General features: G+C 37.3%; 1 protein-coding gene across 1 annotated transcript in view; it reads right to left on the bottom strand.

Moving 5' to 3' along the window:
* Positions 1-21,612, bottom strand: part of LOC107748183 (peripheral plasma membrane protein CASK-like) — a 191,196-nt gene that overhangs the window by 52,640 nt on the left and 116,944 nt on the right. The window contains exon 2 of the mRNA XM_016562883.1: positions 19,709-19,821. Within this exon, the coding sequence (XP_016418369.1) occupies positions 19,709-19,821 (113 nt within the window). The remainder of the gene's footprint in view (positions 1-19,708; positions 19,822-21,612) is intronic.

Raw genomic sequence — 21,612 nt, 5'->3', positions numbered from 1 at the left:
GCGAAATGGCCTTAAACAATTAGTAAATAAACTGCAGAACGTTATGTTTTCTAATACACGCGCGCATTGCATGTATTCTGACAGCGCTGCACGAACTCGCAGCAGATCTGCTTGTTAACCAGGGTTCAAAGTCCAAAGCGCGAGGAAAATCTGCGCTGATACAGTCGTCGGTTGCTCAGTCACATGTTTATGAATTTTTGCAAGGCATGTGACAATGCAATACGTACGACGTATTCGTAATGAGACTCATTTATAAATCTGTTGTCAACAAAAATAAGCATTGCGGTCTTCCTGCGTGTTTCCGCCAAAGTAAAAGTTGAGAAAAAGCAAGAACTCTTATCAACATTCATAAATGTTAGTATTGTAATTTTACTGTTGTTCTGTAAAATAAAATAAAAATTAAGACAATAATAATGATAATAATCATTATAATTTATGCAATGGTGTAATTTTTTTTTTTTGGCAAAATACATGGGGAAAAAAACTCTGTATTCGGTATTCGGCCTTCGGCCCAGTGTTTAATTTTGTTCGGTTTCGGCTTCGGCCAAGAATTTTCATTTCAGTGCATCCCTATTTTACGGGTTATCTGGTGAAGGTTAACTGAGCTGCAGTCATTTTTCAGAGTAATAAAACATGTCGACTGGCTCCAGCAGTAAGAAGAGCAGGGGCTGGGCTGACGGCAGACGTCCAGCACCTGAACGATTCCACTCATCTCCTCTGACAGATAAACACAAACACAGACACACTGCTGACCTTCTGCTGTCCACCTGGACTCCGACCCGCTTTATCTTCCACTATGCACTCTGTGTGTGAACGTGTGTTGAAGAGATGGGCAGTGCATCATGACAAAGCCATGGTCTAGTAATGGTTAGAACAAGTGCCCTGACACATTGAACCATTGTACAAGAAGAATTAATATCTGGATCACAACTTTCTCCTGTTCTCTGCTGTTCTCCCTATAATTTTCACTACATTCTCTATCACAAACTATAAATTAGTGGTTAATCAATATAGCTTTTTTTAATGCTGAAATTAATGTGTTGATGTGACTTGATTCTGTTCTGTAATGCTATTATATAATACAAATTTTTTTTTTAAAGAAATTAAATTAATCTGTTGAGCATTTTCTACAATAAACACCAGGTTATAATAATTACACATACAGTACGCACTGAATAAAATAAAATAAAATAAAATTCCATTTGCTTGCATTATAAGGAAAACTGCAGCCATACAGGTTTGGTACAACATAAGGGTGAATAATTGATTACATTTTCTTTCTTGGGGATGTACTGTTTTATTATGCATTATCATTGTGCAGTCATGTCACATGTATAAAGCCACTTGAAGTGGGATGATGCAAAATCATGACACAGTTATGCTGAAATAGCTTCAATGCTTTGTGTGATATCCAGTTAGTGCAAAGTACCCCATTTGTGCTAACAGCACAATTGGAACATTTGTAGTTAAATAAATGTTTCACCTTCTATTATTCGAGACAAATCCATTCATGTCTGATGCAAAGTATTTTTACAACAGATTGTGTGTCAGAGATACTGTCTCGTTCAGCTATTCTGGGGGTATTCCATACACCAGGGAAAGATATACTGCACATTAACCGTTTGAATGTTTTGGAGAATGTGTTTCTCTTTTAACTGCATTAACATTTAATGTCCTCCTTCTGCAATATAGCACATATGAGACACAGAGGCACAGAGGAGAATATGGAAACAATCAGTCACCCTGACGCGGTAAATAAAGAGGACTGAGACGAACGCAAACTATCGGTCCATTTATAGAGCCAAAAATGAGAAAGATGAACGTATATATATCACACTATGAAGGTAAGCAGGCAAATCAACCTGTGCACACAGAATTATATTAGTCTGTGAAACACAGGGTACCTGCTGAAGAATGAGAACCATCACTCACACAGCGCCATAACTAATAAAGGGGTGAAATATTCTCACAAACACTCGGGCAATTTACAACCGCAAGAAAGACCTTCAATTCAATGGCAACCATGAAGCCTCTCTCTCCTTCTCTCTTGCTCTATAAAGAATGAAATGTATGGCAATCTCTTTGAAAGCAGATGAGCGTTTTGAAGGTTGCAGAGAGTGCATGAGTGCAGATATTCTGCCCAAACCTACGGCTCAGGATGAGGACTTCCATATTAATTGAAAAGGAAATAATAAACATCAACCAAGTAAAATTAGACAATGACATGCTGAGACAAAAGTTTAGTTTTCGGCTTTTAATTAACGGCGACTAAACACAGTTCAGAGATATGTAACTTTGCGCTCGTTGATATAATCTGTATGTAATATATTGCTGCCAATATAAAATTAAGTTACATCATAAATACTGTTGTGATTGTTATGTGCTTTTATTTGGTTATTAATTAAGACTTTTGTGATCCTCGCAACTTGTGAGAATAAGACTAAGACAGATGTTTCTGATTTAACTGCACAAAATAGGCATTAGAATTGGTAACTTTGGTTCATTTCAGTGAATCGGTTCAGACGGTTTAAGTGAATTGATTCAAAACAATGATTCAATTATTTGTTTGCATTATGGCTCATAAATCAAAAGTATGTGGATAAAAATTCCCTGAAACAGACCATTTGAACTGATTCACAGAAATTAATAAAATAGGTGGTATTACAATATCTACAATGTTGCTAAATGTATTATTACATGCAAAAGAAATATGACATGACCATATGTATTTTGTCCCTATAAGAGTTATCATAATTCTGGAGCCAAATCAAATCAAACAATAAATACACAACCAATGTGTACCAGATGTAGTGATAAACAGAGAAAGAGAGAGATAGAGATAGATAATTTCTGCCCAAGAACATACAACTGCAAAGGCTATAAGTCTCAGCATGCTTTTTATATCTTCACAATATCTTCCTGGCAGCCATAAAAATGACATTAAAAAGCCCTTAAGGTGGACGGTGCTGCTGAACCTGAAGATTCAAAGAGAAAAAAACACAGCCAATGTGATGAATGAAATGTCACTGTTTGCTCAGGCTGGAACTGGACACTGTAGTTTACTGCTGTAATGCCAGAGCTTTCCATTCTATCAGAACACAAAGATACTGAACCTAATCAAAGGAGCTCTTAAAGAAACCGTGTAAAACAGTCTAAAAGAGTGACAATGAAACACAACACACAAAAGAGCTGTTAGCCCTAGTGGTGGAACACAGAATAACAGCAGTGTAGAACATAAGTTCATGTCATTGAACGATGAATTAAATCTATATATTTATATAGATTCAAACTGCTTAAAGCACAATATAAATCAAACTAATCAAGTAAAAAAAATCAAGATACATTTTATAACCTGTCTTCTGAATACAATGAAAATGATATGCAGTATTATTCAATGCATAATTGATGCATAATAACAGCATTATTATTTACCTAGATATATTTTATTCAAACATTTGAATAAATGAAAAATGACTCCAGTGCACATTTTTTACTGATGATGCAACAAATTGTTGAATCTGTTGAATGAATTCACTGAAACTGTCCATTTAATCTGATTCACAGAATCAAGGCTCATGAAACTACTCTAATGGCACAGTCTGTGGGGAACTACACAGCCTTTTAAAAAGCACATTAAAATCATTACAATCCCAATGTTGCTTAATTTTATTGCGTTTTAATTTTACGGCAGCAAAATCATTGCAAATATACCACTCAGCAACTGTTTAACAAGCGTCACTTCATAACCCTACCCATAAATCCAAATCCTTTATTTGCAAGTCAAATATCCCTTAAAGCATAGGCAGCTCTTTTAAATGCAAACACGTGGACCAATCAGCATTCAGACACAGATCAGGAGGAGAGAGCGATGCAGGTGTGCACAGAGCGGAGAGATGTGAAGTCAGCAGTGGTCTGTGCAGTCAGGACCACCTTCAGAGAGGTTATGCAGGAGGGCTCCGCTCACGCTGACTCCGTTAAAAGAGTGCTAAGCTACAGTGTATCTATATTATGTGTAAAATCAGTAGTTTGTGTGGGGAAAAACCTCCCTCTCACTGCAAGCTATTCACATGGAGCCACACTTTTGACTATCATCAATAAATCTAATTCAATATACATCTTTTTCAGTTTACAAACTTTCTGCCTAAACGGGAAGAATTTACTGAAAAAATGTGCAAAAGAACTGATTATTTTGCAGAAAAATTCAGAAATAATGCATTGCATGTCTAGTATACTTGCTACTTAGTGCACCAAACAGGATCTGATGCCACAAACCTCTCACATTTATGAGTTCTTCCCCAGAAGTGTTCAATGCATCAATTCAGGATGGTTTTTCCCGGGGGAATAATAAAAAACTGTGTAACTCGGCTCATGTAAAGTCAGCCAGTTTGATTGGAACTGCAGCCATGTCATGTCATTGACTACGTTTACATGGACATCAGTAATCTAATTATTTACCGTATTCTGAATAAGACAATATTACGATTAAGGTGTTTACATGAGTTGCTTTTAGAATATTCCTTTCATGTTCCCGGTTTACATGTTATAGTACATAGATCGATTAATGGCACACGTCATTACGTCACCACGTGACGCCATCTGACGTCCCCTCCAGAATTTCATGTATAAACATTTAGTTCGTCTCCGTTATGATGCCATATACAGTTGGCATTTTTAATTTACTGAAAGCTTCCAGTGCAGTTAATTATTTGGAAAATGCAGCGAAAAGTCCTACACGACGGTAATAATGTGATTAAGGTGTGTACATGTCTATACTGCACTTCAATAATGCGACTAAAATAGGAATACTCCACATGTCTTAATTCGATTAGTGTTTACTTCGATTATGACTTTAGCCAGATTAAGGTAATCAAAAATCTCTGTTTACATTGTAGATTCTTAATCAGAGTATTGTTGTCCATGTAAACGTACTGATTGTTGTGTGTGAACGGACCATAGGAGGTCTTTGAGTGTGCTGATATTAATAATGCTAATAATTATGCTGGGCCACGACTCCAGCATATGTGGCCTCTCTCCATCACACCAGCACTGTCACTAACCTGAGTAAACAGTGATCCATCAAACAGAGTATCAGAGAGCCACCTGACGCTGAGTTCCACTAACCAGCCAGATTGACCCCTGAAGCATTTATAAAATGACATCCATCCCAGCCCCCCAAAAACCAAAGAAAAGAGTCATCCACCACACATCCTACTCTGTCAAATATCTCAAACAAACACTCAAAACAGTCAGTCAAGGACGGGAGCACAGATCAGTGATGGGGTAGGATATAAACAGCTATAGAAGAAGGCAGAAGGAGCCCTTCTGCTTTACACCCAGCTATTTCTGTGCCCTCTTAAATAGAAGAGGAACATGTGTCTTTCTGAAAGAGGAGTTTGAAGGTCCAAGTTAATTTCTTTCTGAATAACAGCCTGTTATCAAATGTATGGCAATCATCTGAAGCGTATTTCTAAATGATAGCCTACACACTTAAACCCACACTGTGTGGAGAGCGCTGACAAAATTTGAGACATTCCAACACATCCAGTGAGTGTTTCTTCAACTAGGAGCATATTTGGCCCTGTGGACTTTTAGAAAAAAAAAATTGTTTAAAACTGTTCACTAGTGCATTTATTTTGTCTCCTAACAATGTCAATATAGTGTATATACATGCATCCCAGGATAATTTTCCAATTCCTGTCATTTTTAACTTAAATGTAAAACACTTTTTGAGCACAGTGTCATTTCCACTACATCTCAAAACATACTTTTGTTTAGTGCACTGAAAAAATATATTAAACGAATCATCATAAATTCTATTTGTAATATTAAAAATCAAGGAGAACAACAGTTTTCTAAGTAAACTGTACACATTTAATTCATGTAATTAATGAACTGTGTGAGAATAGTAACTCTTATTCATATTTACTCGTAATATTTACATGTATTATAGTCATTGCACATAAATCTAGATATATTGAGTAAATTCTAATCTAGAAGTTCTGCGCGTTTGGACCAGCGCTTTGAATCAGAGGGACGGTTGGTTTATATGAATTATATTTCAAAGGTCCATGTCCCTGCAGAGTTTAGCAACCTGTAACTTTTTAGTAATCCTGAAGACCTTGAAAAGTTTGTTCAGGTGTGTTTGATTAGGGTTAGAGCTAAACTCTGCACGAAAGTGGACCTCGAGGGCCAGAGTTGAGAACCCCTGGTATAGACAAAATGAATAGTTTAATGTGGTTATATTAATCAAAAAGAAATTAGCAATGTTTACATAATGATAGGGAGTAATATACAGTGGTGTGAAAAAGTGTTGGCCCCCTTCCTGATTTCTTATTTTTTTGCATGTTTGTCACACTTTAATGTTTCAGATCATCAAACAAATTTAAATATTAGTAAAAGATAACACAAGTGAACACAACATGTAGTTTTAAAATGAAGGTTTTTATTATTAAGGGAAAACAAAATCCAAAACTACAGTAGGATTTACTTAATATTTTTATAAATGCAAGGTTCCTGTCTATAAAATAATAAATAAACTTTACTTAATGACTTTAAATAAACACAACTTTTAAATTAAATATAATTAAGTAATATTTACTTAATTAGGGTGCAATTAGATTTAATTTCTTCATGAATGTTAAGTTTAGTAGTAAGTAGATTTTACTTAATAATAGCGAGTAAGTTGTACTTGATATTAGAGCAGTAAAATTTATTTAAAATGTGTTCGTGCAATTTGTTACGAGGATTTTTTTAAGTAAATCTTACAAGTTATTCTTTTCAGTGTGGTCTTCTGTGCTGGAAATAACACGTTTGGAATCTTTAAAAATTCTTATTTTATAGCTATCATTCCTAAATTGTAAATATGCATTTTAAAATACTATTTTATTTAACATTTTAGATTATTTGTTAATTACACATTCAAATAAGACCATTCAGTTACCAAGTAGCATTAATATTTTTTTCTTCTCGCATCCCATATCTCATTTCATTTCAATCATACTCTCTACTGTCTCTATCGTCTCCTTGGTAAAAAATAAAAAAGTATACTTAGTTTTGATGTAAATGATACCAAAGTTTAACACAAATAATATTATTTCACTATTCATTTAAGATAGAAATACAGGTAAGTCTTTAGTACAGGGAGCAATTCTCACTATTAACTAGTTCCTTATTAGCATGCCTGTTATTAACATATTGGCTGTTTATTAGTACATATAAAGCATTCTCACATATACAAATATAGTACATATAAAGCTTTATTCTACATGACCATATTCTACATCCCTAATCCTACCCAATACCCATACTTAACAACTACCTTACTAACTATTAATAAGCAGCAAATTGGGAGTTTTTTTGAGGCAAAAGTTGTAGTTTGTTAATAGCGAGAATTGGACCTTAAAATAAAGTGTGCAAAATACACTTGCAGACATGCAGTAAAAAAAAAAGATTAATTTCAGTCATAATCAACCCCTGGCATATATTATGGCACTTTTCCACTGCATGGTACGGCACGGTACGGCTCGGTACGGTTCACTTTGGGGGGGTTTTCCACTGGGTACAGTACCTGGTACTTTTTTTAGTACCACCTCGGTTGGTACCGAGCCGAGTCGTACCACGCAGTGGAAAAGCGCCATTAGAGGGTCTAGTTGAAGAAAACGGCCATAAAGAGATGTTTAGAGTTCAATCCACAACATACAGCACTGACGATTTCTTTCAAGCTCAACCTGTGCATACTGTGAGTTCACACACTGGCATGGATTTCACATGATGTCCAAATCATGATGAGACAAATCATAAAGAGGCGGTTAACACGCTCACCCATTTTATATAGATAGAGAGAGAGATAAAGCTGCAGTCGGTATGTGATTCAGAGGTGCTGATGGACGGCAGGGACTCCTCGCCGAGCAGCATTCACACGCTCAGTGTGGCCTCCGCAGATCACATGACACCAAACGCAGCTGCTGACACACACATACAGTAAACACACACCTCCCATGATCTCTCAGTCTCTGGTAAGTGTCATGCTAGAGAGGCAGACAGCAGCAGGTTGGAGGTGCTAAGGTACAGCTAGAGCATTAAAAGACAAGATATTACATTTTAACAGCCTTTTACCATCGGTTGTGTCTCGATTTATGACTTGAAGGGCACAGGAGACCAAAAAATCAATACAGCATCTTACAGCATTTTTTTTTTTTTTTTTTTTGCAATTATTAAAGAAATAATGAAAATCTATATTTCACATTTCTTTGTCGGATGCCAAGCTTCAGAATAATTTCAGACATACAGTAAAGAGGTGGGCTGCTCAGATCCAGTGATGAAAAGAAAAGGAAGAAAAGGTTCCCCAGTCTCTAGAAATGGAGCTTTGTTCTCAAGGCCCTTGAAAAATACATTTCATATCACAAAGAAAAAAAAACATATATAGATATACTGGATAGCTCAAAACATGTTCCAAAATATATCAAGGATTGTAATTATGGGCCAAAGTTTTATACTTTGCTTAAAATCACTAAACCCACGAGCCAAGATGTTTCTCTCAGCAAACAATATCAAAATGTACTGTACTAATCTAACAACAACAAGACAGAGGCTAAGATGAGAATATCCAATTAAAAACCAGTTAGGATGTGGGTATACATATGGCCTAATCTTTAAGGTATAATAAATGGCATGATCACCAGCAGAGGCCTAGGAAGTGTTCCCTCCTTCTCTGACGTATCCTCTGGCTCTATCTCTCATTCTTTAGTGGCAGGTTGGCTGATTACAGCAGGCTGTTGAACAGCCTAATTGTCTTCTAAGTGTTGTAATAATTACAGCGCAAGTGAAGTGGTGTCCACCCCACCACTGGCACAGGTTACAGATGCATGGCTTTAGCACCCAGTACTACAGATATATCTGCTTCAGTCCTGCACTTATGTGGTATATATATAAATATAAATATACATACACACTTGTGGAGGGAATGAGCATGATTTGAGAATGTTCCAAAGGTGGCTTCTTACACAGAATAAGGCACGCAACATATTTCATAGTGTTCTAAGCAGTGATTAAAGTCTATATCGATTAGCATTGCATTATTATATATTTTATTATAATGAAAATTATAATAATAATTATAATAAGAACTCAGATAAATCATATATTGTCGTAGTCTTGTGTTTATTAGTCACGTTGAATCAATGAAAGCAGTTAAATCTTCTGTTTATTCGGCTACTGCTATAGGGATTTCCTGGGTTTCTTCTGCCATGCTATTTGGACTTTCAGCGCGAGAGCGCCCTCTGGCCTTCGGATGGAGATTTACAACTGATCACAGAATCGTGCTTCACTGACAAGACGCACATGACAATCGCAGCTTTTGCCTAATCGTGACTGCGATTTCATTGCGATTTATCATGCAGCCCTAATGTAAAATATATGTATATATGTATATATATATATATAGGTTTTAACTTCAACCATAAAGTACCTTGAAGAAATCTTTGCCTTTTCATGTCTGTGTATAGCTAAGAAAGTCCTCTAAAACAAGGCTGCCCAACAATAGTCTTGAAAAAAAGAAACAACTTTTGAAAAGTTGCTAAATGCTTCTGGAGAGACATTTTTTGAGATCTTGGGAAAAAGAGGTTGAAACAAACCATACTGATCTGATCCGTAGAGAAAAACAGTTCACCCGGGCTAACAACCTCTGATTCTGCAGCTTTCTGAGTGAATCTTTTCATGATTTGGTGACTTTATACAAACGTTGCAGAGAAGCAAACATGAAAAGCAACGGAGGGTCTTTTAAATTATAATTGTGGATTTCCCACAGGCTGTTTGGAGGCTTTCCTCTCTGTAAATATCCTGAATGGAGTCGCTTTGAAAAACATACACAAAACACTCTCTTTTCCAAAAATAGCATGAAATAAATTGCGTAGCTAAATGAAAAGGTAGCGTTAACCTCAAAACAACCTCTTGTTGCAGAAGACACTGCTGGAGCTCTGCAGTGGTGATGATGATGATAATGGCATTTAACATTCGGCTGTTTGCGTGTGCTATGGTGGAGACTTTAGAACCTCCTGCAGGGAAGACAATAAAGGAGCCTATCTCTCTGCCTCTTGGAGGCCGCATTCCCTTCAATTCTGGACAGATTTCTTTTTTTTTGCCCCAGATCAATAGGACCCCACTAAAGTTCGATTGTGGTCCTCTGGAAGACCACACACTTTCTCAAAGAATTTGCTGCAAAAAAAGCATGAATGACAGGGTTACTGAAGGGCCAGAATTCCTACAGAGAGAGTTCTTCAGTTGCCACTTTCAAATGTGAGGTTTTATCTATGATTCTGAGAGCTGGAGAATGAAAGACATTTCATTCAGTCCTGCTAACACAGAATAAGAATGAGTGACTCCAACAGTCCAGGGCACTCGACAAAAATGTAACAAAGCTTGGTGTTTTGAAGAATGGATTTTCTTTTTCAAGGAATAGAGTGGGGGATCTATGACGTCACTTTGTAGGCCAATCGGCTGTTAGCATCACACTGGTTCCCTCGACAAAATCCAATAGGATTTTTCCAAAGGCTTTTGGATTATTGCAAAAAATAAGCTCTGTGTTCAACCATAGTTCATGAAACTTAATTTTAATCCACGCTACATGAACCTTTTCATATAAACTGGAATAAATACAAATCTAGAGCCAAACTAAAACTGAAATGAGACACTAGCAATATATAGTATAGTGAATAAATGAAATAATCATAACTAAAGGACATACGAAAGCACGTATTTCTGTACATTTCGAAATAAGGTGCATTAAAGGAGACATATTATGCCCCTTTTTAAAATATGTAATATAAGTCTCTGGTGTCCCCAGAATGTGTCTGTGAAGTTTCAGCTCAAAATACTCCACAGATAATTTATTATAACATTTTGAAAATGCCTATTTTGAGTGGAAGCAGAAACACGCTGTTTTTCGGGCCTGTTTCTTTAAATGCAAATAAGCTGCTGCTACCCACCCCCTTTTCCAGAATAGAGCTGTGCCATTACTAAAAACATCTGTTTTGGTTCTGATTATCATGTTTATCGCACTGAAATCATGCATTTTAAACCATATGAGTTTAAACTTCTGATATACGGATGTCTGAGAGCACACATCTCAGTAAATAAATCAATAAATCCACTGCTCTGTTGTCTCCTCTGAGGCTGGGACTCCAAATAGTGTTCTGTGCTCGTCGGTACAGCCAAAGGCAGAAGTTAGCATGTTTTGCTCAAACTTTCGCCATGGCATTAGAACTGGTACACCGTTGTCGCTTGCGAAATCAAAATGACGGCGCCGTGGGTGGAAATTTACAGATTAAGGGGCGGTAATATTATAATGAGATCCCTTTGCCACGTCACCAAGGGAGCGAAATCAGACGCGCTTGTTTTCTCAGACGCTTGCAGAAAAAGGCTTACCAAAACAAAGTTACTGGGCAGGGCTCGACATAAGGACTGCCCGATAGCCCGGGGCCAGCGTGAAAGACGTTCGGGACAGTAGACGGATTTGTCACTTGCCCGATCAGTCCACTGCAGTGTCGTCACGACTTATCCTTTGCATGTGTTTTTAAGACTTGTTAATTTAAGAATTCAAGCGATTAAAAAGCATTTGGGCGCGAAAGACAACTAAATTCAGTACTCGCGCACTGTGTTCTGTGTGAACAGCGCGCGCACAGACAGCCGCGTGAGCCGCAAATACATACAAAAGTATGTCAAAATACCCACCCTGGCAAATAACTTTGTAGCTTTAACAATGATTAATCTATATTGAATTTATACACTGGTGAATGTTACAGATGCACTGATGTACCGGACATTTTTTGTTTTATTTCAGACTATCTTCTGTTCCGTGCTTGCACACAAACTGCACTGCAATCATTTTTAACAGAGGCCAGAGATGCTGAAGACGGACACAAAGAGGAGAAAATACTGTAGCAGGCAGAACAAGATCACTGTTCACGATGCACGAAATATAGGAAGAAAATCCAAATATTGAATTTTATATGAACGTGTTTCTGAGGGGAGGGGAACGGAACTGAACTGTTTTCAGAAATGGCGTTTTCTTTTCATTTTGTCTCCGTATGATGCATTTAAATTAGTGTTAATGGTTAATATGCGCAGTGCTGCTGTGTTTACAGCTGTAACCAAGGAAACGCTATATCACTGTTCCATAAGCGCCGCCTGCTGTCAGAGAGTGAATCTGCGTCTCATTCAGCCCACCTGCTGTTTCTGTTTCGTGCAGATGTTTTATGTAGCATAATTTCACAAAGCAAAAGTCAGGTTATTCTGTTTTTGCTTCAGATTGTGAAATTATACAGTCTAATATAAATCAAACATTGCACTTTTTTTTCAATTCATGATTAAAATGCAGTGGTTGCCTCTAATTTCAAATGGCTATGAAAAATCAAGGTGCAACACAGAGTGAAGAATATGCAAATGTTATTTTATATGTGATTTTTCAATTTCTGTACCTGAACATCTACAAACATAAAAACCTAAGGCATCATTTCATTTCTATTTTTGTGCTATAGGCCTATATTTAATTGTGCTATTACTTGTAATTTGTTCATTTGTTCTTATTTACTGACTGTCACTTGTCTTTAATGTTTAAACTTTATATTTATTTTTGGCTAGTGATTTTTGCTGTGGTATCGAAATTGAAATAGAGAATTACAAAATTTAATTGGTATCTAAAATATTGGTGTCATATAAGCTTATTTATTAGAATACAAGATAACAGATCAAAAACAATGATATCAGCAACTATTTTATTTTGTGTGGCAGGGCCAGGGAAAATGTTGGCAGGGCAAGTAAAAATTTTAACCACTGGCCCAACTGGGCCAGTAGAAAAAATCCTTAGCGTTGATCCCTGCTGGGTTATTCTTTTTCACGTTTCCTTGGTTGGTAGATGCACTGGGGACCTGATTATAGCACTTAAAACCTGGAAAAGTCAGATTTTCATGATATGTCACCTTTAAAAGTCAATCAATCCTTGATTAACATGAATATTCTAATTAAAAACATATCTCCACATACTACTCAATAAAATTCTAGTGCATTTAATCTATTTAATAACAGCAGAGTGAGTGAGTTTTTGGATATGGTAAGATTAAACTTATTTTAGTGAATAAAGTACCACATTTCAACTTTCATTTTGTTAGGGAGGGTACACAAAATGTTATTTTATTATCCTTGCTATAGCAAATCCTCAATCTATACCAGCTTCATGTGGCTGTAAACATTTAATTTGAATGTGGCTTTAAGCACTATGCATCGTTAAAAGTTTTACTTTCACCGTGACTAAGCCAGTAAATGTGGCGTTTACCTGGAATAATCATGAGTTTACCTTATGGTCCGAACCACAGTCTCTGCTGGGTTACATCAGTAGGAAAGCAAAAAAACGAGCATCTTCCATCCGAAGTCTTGTGTTTCATTTCAGGGAAAAGCAAAAAAACAATGTCGAACAACAATATAAACTATTAATTGGTTATTCTACAATTAATTGTACTATAAATTATACTACAATTGGAAAATACTGTAAATTGATAAAATGTTTGGTGTAATGATGTTTAATGTCTCCGACAGAGCCTGTAGTCCCATTTAGCAACTTCTTTGCAACCGTCTTTTTTAAGAAACGTATCCGTTTAAAAAAATCACGAGTGGGGTGTAACTGGTGTGTTTTATGTCGTAGAATAAAACGTGAAAGTATCTTGAGCTATTGTGAACCATGGACCTTATTTTAGGGGATTTAATCAAACTCCCATTCAAAAATACCATTGACTCTGGGACGATGGAACCTAAAATGCTAAAATGCTAACTCGCTTCCTCGATTTTTTCTTCTCTAAATTGCAATATTATAAATGATAACAATATAACACATTATAAATGAATTCAAAAAGATATTTTTAAAAATATTTACATTATATCCTTTTGAATACATATGGAAGCTGAGGTGACCTTGAGCTATGAGCTTCAATTCAAACATCTGAGTAGTAATGTAAAATGACAGACATCTGAATATATGAGAAAAAAGTCACCATCAACATCCAACTGAATCAACATCCTTAAGTTATCAACCTATGAAACAAACAAATTTCATAATTTGTCTGTCATAAATAACCACTGTGTACGTAAATGCTTCTCAACATATACACTAACACACTTAAGCACTGCTTTCATTTTAAGAAAACCTCAATCTGTCTTTCAGAAACTAAAACCACACTGAATATAATCTTTATGTTCGTTTCTGTCCATCAGTAACAGAGAATCTGTCTCATCTGATCTAAGTGGCCCTTATGGGCTTTCCCTAGAGTTGTGCTTTACGGTAAGTGCTACAATGGTACATGAAAGCATCTGTACTCCAGTGTATCGATGTCCTAAGTGCGGCTATAATAAAACACTGGACTCAACGCAAACAAAAAATGTGTGCGTTTATAGACCCTAAACACAGAATAGGTTTTATTAGGGCTGGACAATAATTCAATATCAATATGTATCACAAATAAAAGGTGAACATTAATTTATTTGTGCTGTTTTTCTTTTCTAAAATATTATATGGTTTTATATGAGGTGTCATAGACTTGGCAAATTTATTTTTCATAAGTTTGTATGCACAGACATCTGTTGTGGGCGTTCTTGGCTTAATAGTGTTCATATCGATATCGGAATTATATCGTATCGACCGAAATTAAGAAATACATCGTGATATAAATTTTGGCCATATCGTCCAGCCCTAGGTTTTATAGAGTTTTGAGAGGATTTGTCACAGATGGCTGGCAGCTGGCACGATGACCTTAAGGTGCTACAAACACAAAAGTGGCACAGATGACGGTGTAGTTTCCCCCAGCTGATGTCTAGACAACACAAAATGATCAGCTTTGGGATGTGCCAACAGTAGTACAGTGTTTCATACAGATTTGTGTATACAGGTGATACTACAAATATGCACAGATACATGTACTACAAATGCCAGTGGCACTTCTTTGCTTTTCACCACCTGTTATTCATAGTACAGTAGAGGGGAAACAACAAAACCCCACACCCACAAACCACCATATATTATTTTACTATTAAGCAAAAAGAGCTTTATAGATTACATTTCTTCAAGACTGCAGAAATATTTAAATGAGACTCTTTTTTTTTTCAAATAAGGATGCCAGGTTATGTAAACAGGTGTATTGTAAACAGGTCATGTAAGAAATACGAGTAAGAAGTGGAAAAAATACCCAGAATCTCAAAAGAAAAACCATAGAGCAGAATCTCTAGCTGAAGTGTCAAGCAGCGCAAGAGTCAGTAATGTCACTTAATTATGGGAAGTGTTACTTGTCTACAAGGCTCATTACCGCTGACTGCTGATTTTTCAGATTACGCTGAGAATCCAGAGGTCTGGGTGCAATGATTGTAATGATAATAAAAGACAAGGTTTCCAATGAAAAGCGACCAACATCGGAATGGAAGATTTTTAGGAAACGTTGCCTTTCTTATAGAATATTTTAACCAATCAAAAACAAGTGCAAAATGTGGAAACCTAAGTGTCAGCCTGCGATATGTGACATGACATTAAGGCAGGGCATTGTGCTGGGTAGCCTCAGCCACATTAAAATCTCAGTGGTCCGAAGTCACTCATTGTTAATTAAGCAATTGCTCTGATTGGCAGTTATTGTGCAGAGCTGTTGCTTCTAGTATGAAAAGACGAATTACCTTCTGTTACAAAGTTCACATTTCAGTTACAGAAATAACACTAAGAAATGTGTTGTTCCCAGGTGGAAAATTGGTGTGTTATGGTGTCTGAAGCTAGGATTTTTGATGCTCTTGGTTCCATATCTCCCTGAAAGAATATAGCTAATGAACTTAAAAGTTACACAAAGAGAAGCTTGTATACTACAGATTAGGGATGTCAATTTTCGATCATTTCCATGATCGATCGTCGTTTAAATTAACGATCAATTAATCGTTAACCTTAATCCTGCAAAATGCGTCTATTGCAGCGGCACGCAGTCAAAGGCATGACAGGATGTGATGGCATTTAAAATAAAATTATCCCAAACGTAACTGTGGTGCGTGTGGTTGTGCTGCGCAGTCAGTGAACTGCTTCCATCGGCGCTGCTGCAGCAAAACACACTGTTGCTCACATGAAACATTATTATGTGAGTATTATGACCAGTACTTAATTTGATCCTGCTGGATCCTGTTCAGGAAAATGTCAGATTTTGAATTGTTGCGTTCCGGTAGGCCTATTTGTTTTTAAAAATCCGGCATTTACAGTGCATTAGATCATGACAGTGCATGCGTGCGTGCATACGAGGACGAGCGAACGCGGGTTTGGCTAGATGCATTTGGAGATTATTGCTCACGTCTCATTCGGCACAAACCCAAATGTTTCCATATTCTCAATGTATTTGAATGTTAAATGATGATGCATTTATATACCGTCACAGTCACTCACACGTGTTTTGCGCATGAGCCGCATGCAGCCCAAAATTAAATAGCTTAATCGACCATCGATAGCTTTAATCGATTGCATCTCTTATCGACAATTAATCGTTCATCGATTAATCATTGACATCCCTACTACAGATGTTTCACTCGATAAGAGAATTCGTAATGTTAGAGACGAGGGTGTGTGTGTGGTTTCTGGTATGGTTCATGAGGACACAAATGTGTATAATTTCATGGGTACTACAATGTAAACATGGTTTATGAGGACACTTCCTTTGTCCCCATAAACCAAATCGCTTAAAGGGGTCATACAATGCTGCTAAAAAGAACATTATTTTGTGTATTTGGTGTAATGAAATTGAACATGTAATGAAAATGTTTATGCGGTTTAAGGTTCAAAAAACACTATTTTCCAAAATGAACATTATTTTGTGTATTTGGTGTAATGAAATGTGTTTATGCGGTTTAAGGTTAAAAAAACACATTATTTTCCACATACTGTACATTATTGTTTCTCCTCTATGCCCCGCCTTTCTGAAACGCTTCGATTTTTACAAAGCTCATCGGTCTGAGAAGCGAGGTGTGCTCTGATTGGCCAGCTATCCAGTGCATTGTGATTGGCCGAATACCTCAAGGGTGTGATGGAAATGTTACGCCCCTTACCATATTGTGATGCCCTGTCCGGCCGGAGCGACGAGACAAAAACATGAAAACTCATTATAAACTAGGCATTTGTTGCATCCAGTGGGGACATAATTATGGATTATAATTACTTAAACTGTCTTTTTACGATTTGCGTTGCATCGCGCCGCGCCGAGTAAACATAAAACCATGTCTGCATTTGTAATCGGAGAAATGACAAACAACAAGTGCTACTCTACACTGCCCAAAAAACTCGCGTTTGAATCGTCAGTGGCAAATTCTTGAAATATAAAAAACATACTTACAGTCTGTGAGTCAGAACCCGGCTTCCGCAGCACTAAGTTGATGTATTTCCTCAGTGACCAGCACGGATCAGCTCCAGGCATGACGAAGCGGATATCGTCCTCTTATGGAAGGCCAACCAAAGTAGTTTCGCTTTCACAACGAAACAGCACCTTCACGACATGGCGGCGGCGGCAACAACAATACTACAGCGAGAATAAAAGTTACGCCTTCTTTCTTTGCGTGAACATTTGGGCGGCGTTATGCAAATCTTCCCACATCGTGACGTAGACATGTGGGGGCGTGTTAGAACGAGCCGTTTTAGGTAGGCGTGGTTGACTAACTTTTATAAAGAATATCTCTTTGGATTTGAGACTTTAGTCTTTGCAACTTTACAGATCTTCTTTATGCACCAAGAGCTTGTAACACTCCAAAGAGAAAGGAAAAATTGAAAATCGCATCATATGACCCCTTTAAAAAACAGACTAAACTGTGTTTTTTTTTATTAAAAAATTGCCAGTAGTTTTGTGTGAGTGGCAGGTTTAAGGTAAGGGGAGAGAATATAAAATGTATACAGTATAAAAACCATTACGCCTATGGAGAGTCCTCGTAAACCACAAATAAACTACAAGGAAGCAAAGTTCACTGAGTTGCTTCTATCCTGAACTCAGAGAGCAATAGACATTTGAAAGGTAACACAGTGACAAAAGTCAAAGTTACTGTAGCGTTTTAATCACTGAGTCTCATGAGTTATACAGTAGATTCTGAAATACCAGCATGAGTGTGTTCTCTCCCACATAGGAGGAAGACAGATGGGAGGTGGGCAGAGTGTTTGCAGAGACTGTGAAACTCAGGAGAGATAAGACAGAGGTTTAGCAGTGGACTGAGATAACACAAAGCCCTGGGCAAAGATCTCTTTCTCACATGCATGCGTACTTAACATCCTACCCAAAGAAATTTAGATAAAGTCTTCAGAGAATTCACGCCAAAACTGTTCAGCTATGTTTCCATGCTTACACACACCCTCACTGAGACAGAGGAAGTACAGTAAATCTGTCTTTCTCAAGGGAGACTTGTAGACTCCAACCTCAGTACTGCACACACAGAGCATATCGGTCAGTCTTGCTAGCTGACTAAGCTAAGGTCCACTAGTTGTTTTGGCAATATCTTACACACAAACGTGTGTAAGATCATTTTTACACAAAAAGGTTACTTCATTAAGGCCATCTTGATTCATTCTATTTATGTTTGTGTACTACTCCTGTCCTTTAGACAAGCTTCACATTGATCTGTTGCCAACACAGGAAGCTGAAATGTGACAGGAAAATGAGAGCGAGAGGCAATCGTTTAGTCAACTCTAATAAAAACTAAAATGACAGTTTCACACAAAGACTAGACTAAAACTAAAATTAAAACAGGCCGCCAAAAACAACACTACTCTTAATCAGTCAATACGATCTAAACAGAAGAGGATGACATTTCAGGGGGGGAAAACAGTTCTCAGGTGTGACACCCTTTACACACAGTTATTTTGAGTCAACTAGTGGAACTAGCACTAACTCAGCATGGCACCCCATATCCCAAAATATATACATATAAATAAAAATAGTAAAAAACTATATATTTAAAAAAAAAAAAACAATGCCAAAACTGAATTTTCAGCATCCATTACTCCAGGCTTCAGTGTCATCAAATAATAAAAAGAATAATCTGCATCATTATCTGTTGTTTAAAAAAACAGTCCTGTTGCGTAGATGCTTTGAGAAACATCTAAAGCAACACACACTCAGAGCAAGACTCACACATTGAAAACACTCAAACGTACTGCTGTTAAAACCTCCCTAAGGTGCCATGTAAGGTGCCATGAAACCTGTGATCACACTAGAGCACAATAAGTCAGGTCTTCAAGGTTACTCTATCCCATTATAATGTAATTATAGCAGGCCTATCCACAATCTCAGCAAAACACACATGCTGTCCACGCTCGGTATTATGTATATATGTAACAGCCAAGCAGGACTTCTTCTATTTTCACATCAACAAAGCAATGCTAATTCCACAGTACATTTTGGACAGCTGTATTAGTTACTGAAACCGCAGATGTTTAGGAGGTGAGTTGGTGGTGTAGACATACAGGATTTCCTCTCCAAAGGTCCTGATTAGAGAGTGGTTGATCAAATCAACACAAACCCAGAGATTCTGTTTGGTTCATTTCCAGCTCTATGTAAAGAATTCAGTGCTTATTCATGAGATAACACTGAATATGTATTCTGAGCTCTGGAAAGGTCACAGCTGATGAATTCTTCTCACAATCGTCACCTAAAGAGGAAAACTAGTGTTTTACCTTCTGTGCTGAGGCCAGGGCTGGAGGTGAATTTGGCCACATCCACAATCTTCACAGCAAACTGCTGGCCCGTCTCCCTGTTGATGCATCTTCGCACCACACTAAACGGCCCCCTGGAAAGGAAACAAACAGGTAAATTAGAGTCCCGCACATGCTGGGATAAAGATAGGCTATGTTGCAATTAAATTATAGTAAATGAGATGTTCAAATCTTTAAATTGTTGAAATAAACACTTATTTTATACATTTACTCAAAATTAAAAATGAAATATACAGGTAGCCAGTTTAGAAATCATAATGATTATGATCCCTAAAAAGTTCACATTTTGGTTGATTATTCAGTCTATGACTGGTGATCATTTTTATACAGAGGCCAGCAGCAATGAACAACCTCTTCTACGAGTGGGCAAATAACTATTATTGTCAGTAAAAATCCAGATCTTTCCCAACAGAACAAAAATCACAATCAAACAAAATAACACACATGCCTTAACCTTCTTGCATGAACAATTTTTCATTTAGTTGGCCTCAACATTGCCTTTGTTTCCTCTGCTCTAAAAAAATTTAGCTATTGACCCATGAATTTAATCTTTACACAGCCACAATTCATTAAAAAAAAAAAACCCTGACAGTAATACGTAGCAAGAACAAGTACCCAACAAGTCATTCATACAATTACACCTCATATGGAAACCAAAAGTCATTCATACAATTACACCTCATATGGAAACGTTTTTGGGGGGAAGTGAGATTTTCCGTTTCAACAATGTCATTAGAGCAGTACGTGGCTCGACATCCCCAAGCTGAGTATCAGCAGCTGAAGTAAAAAGCCTGGCCTGTTTCTAGGAATGAAGGAATGCTCACATCAGCAATGAGAATGATAAGAATGTTCTGTGCGGACTGAGTGTTTGAAGAACAGAGGGGAGTAGAGGCTGGGGAGAGACTGGCTTTCCGTGAAGAACTGTGATCTGATTTCCCAAAGCCTTTAACCCTTCTCAGCGTGAGCTCTGAGTGTTTCTGCAGGCCTGAAGAAAGATGGCAACAGAGAGACCTCTGGAGTTTTGCTTGTTTGTGTGCAATGGGTTTATGTCAACAGATCTGTTTGCGTTTCTGTCCTATAGGTAAAGATGATGTGCAGTTCTCTACAGTGAGTGAAAATGAGCTGGTGTGATATTTACATACTTTAAGCTCAGCGTGGCCACATTTTCAAACTTGACATTTATTCTCTAAATTACATCCGGCGAGTCGGTAAGAATTTCTCACCCTCCTCCTCAGGTACGCAATTTATATTTCATTACAGACGACCCAGTTCACTCTTACCCACAGATTTCCAGACATAAAAATAGACAGACTTTATAAAATATGTGTTGTCAGAACCTCTCTCTGTACAGTTCCCAGGTCAGTGCTCCGCAGAGAACACTTTCAGGCTGGCTGCTGTCTTCCTGTCATCCGAGTTCTCTGGCTGAACTGTTAATGAACTGCAGGTGCAGTGAACGTGTGGAGGACAGAGTTTAAGGGAGGAGTGTTTGGAGAGCAGCAGTGCTACATTGTGCCTATAACTGAAGGCTGAAAAAATTATTTACTGTCACTTTAGGTCAATTTAATGCATCCTTGCTGAATAAAACTTAAAGGGGTCATATGATGCTTTTTTAAAGATCATTATTTTGTGTATTTGGTGTAACAGAATATGTTGACATGCTTTAATGTTCAAAAAACACATTATTTTTCAAATACTGTACATTATTGTAGGTCCTCTATGCCCCGCCTCTCTCAAACGCTTCGTTTTCTACAAAGCCCCCTCCTTTGACAAGCGCAGTCCGCTCTGATTGGCCAGCTGACCCAGTGCACTGTGATTGGCCGAACACCACAAGCACACGTCGGAAATGAAACGCCCCTTACCATAAT

Source organism: Sinocyclocheilus rhinocerous, unplaced genomic scaffold, assembly GCF_001515625.1.
Source record: "Sinocyclocheilus rhinocerous isolate Xijiao unplaced genomic scaffold, SAMN03320098_v1.1 scaffold289, whole genome shotgun sequence".
Classification (NCBI taxonomy): Eukaryota; Metazoa; Chordata; class Actinopteri; order Cypriniformes; family Cyprinidae; genus Sinocyclocheilus; species Sinocyclocheilus rhinocerous.
The sequence above is the reverse complement of the archived record's forward strand: the minus strand, read 5'-3'. Positions and strand labels throughout refer to the sequence as shown.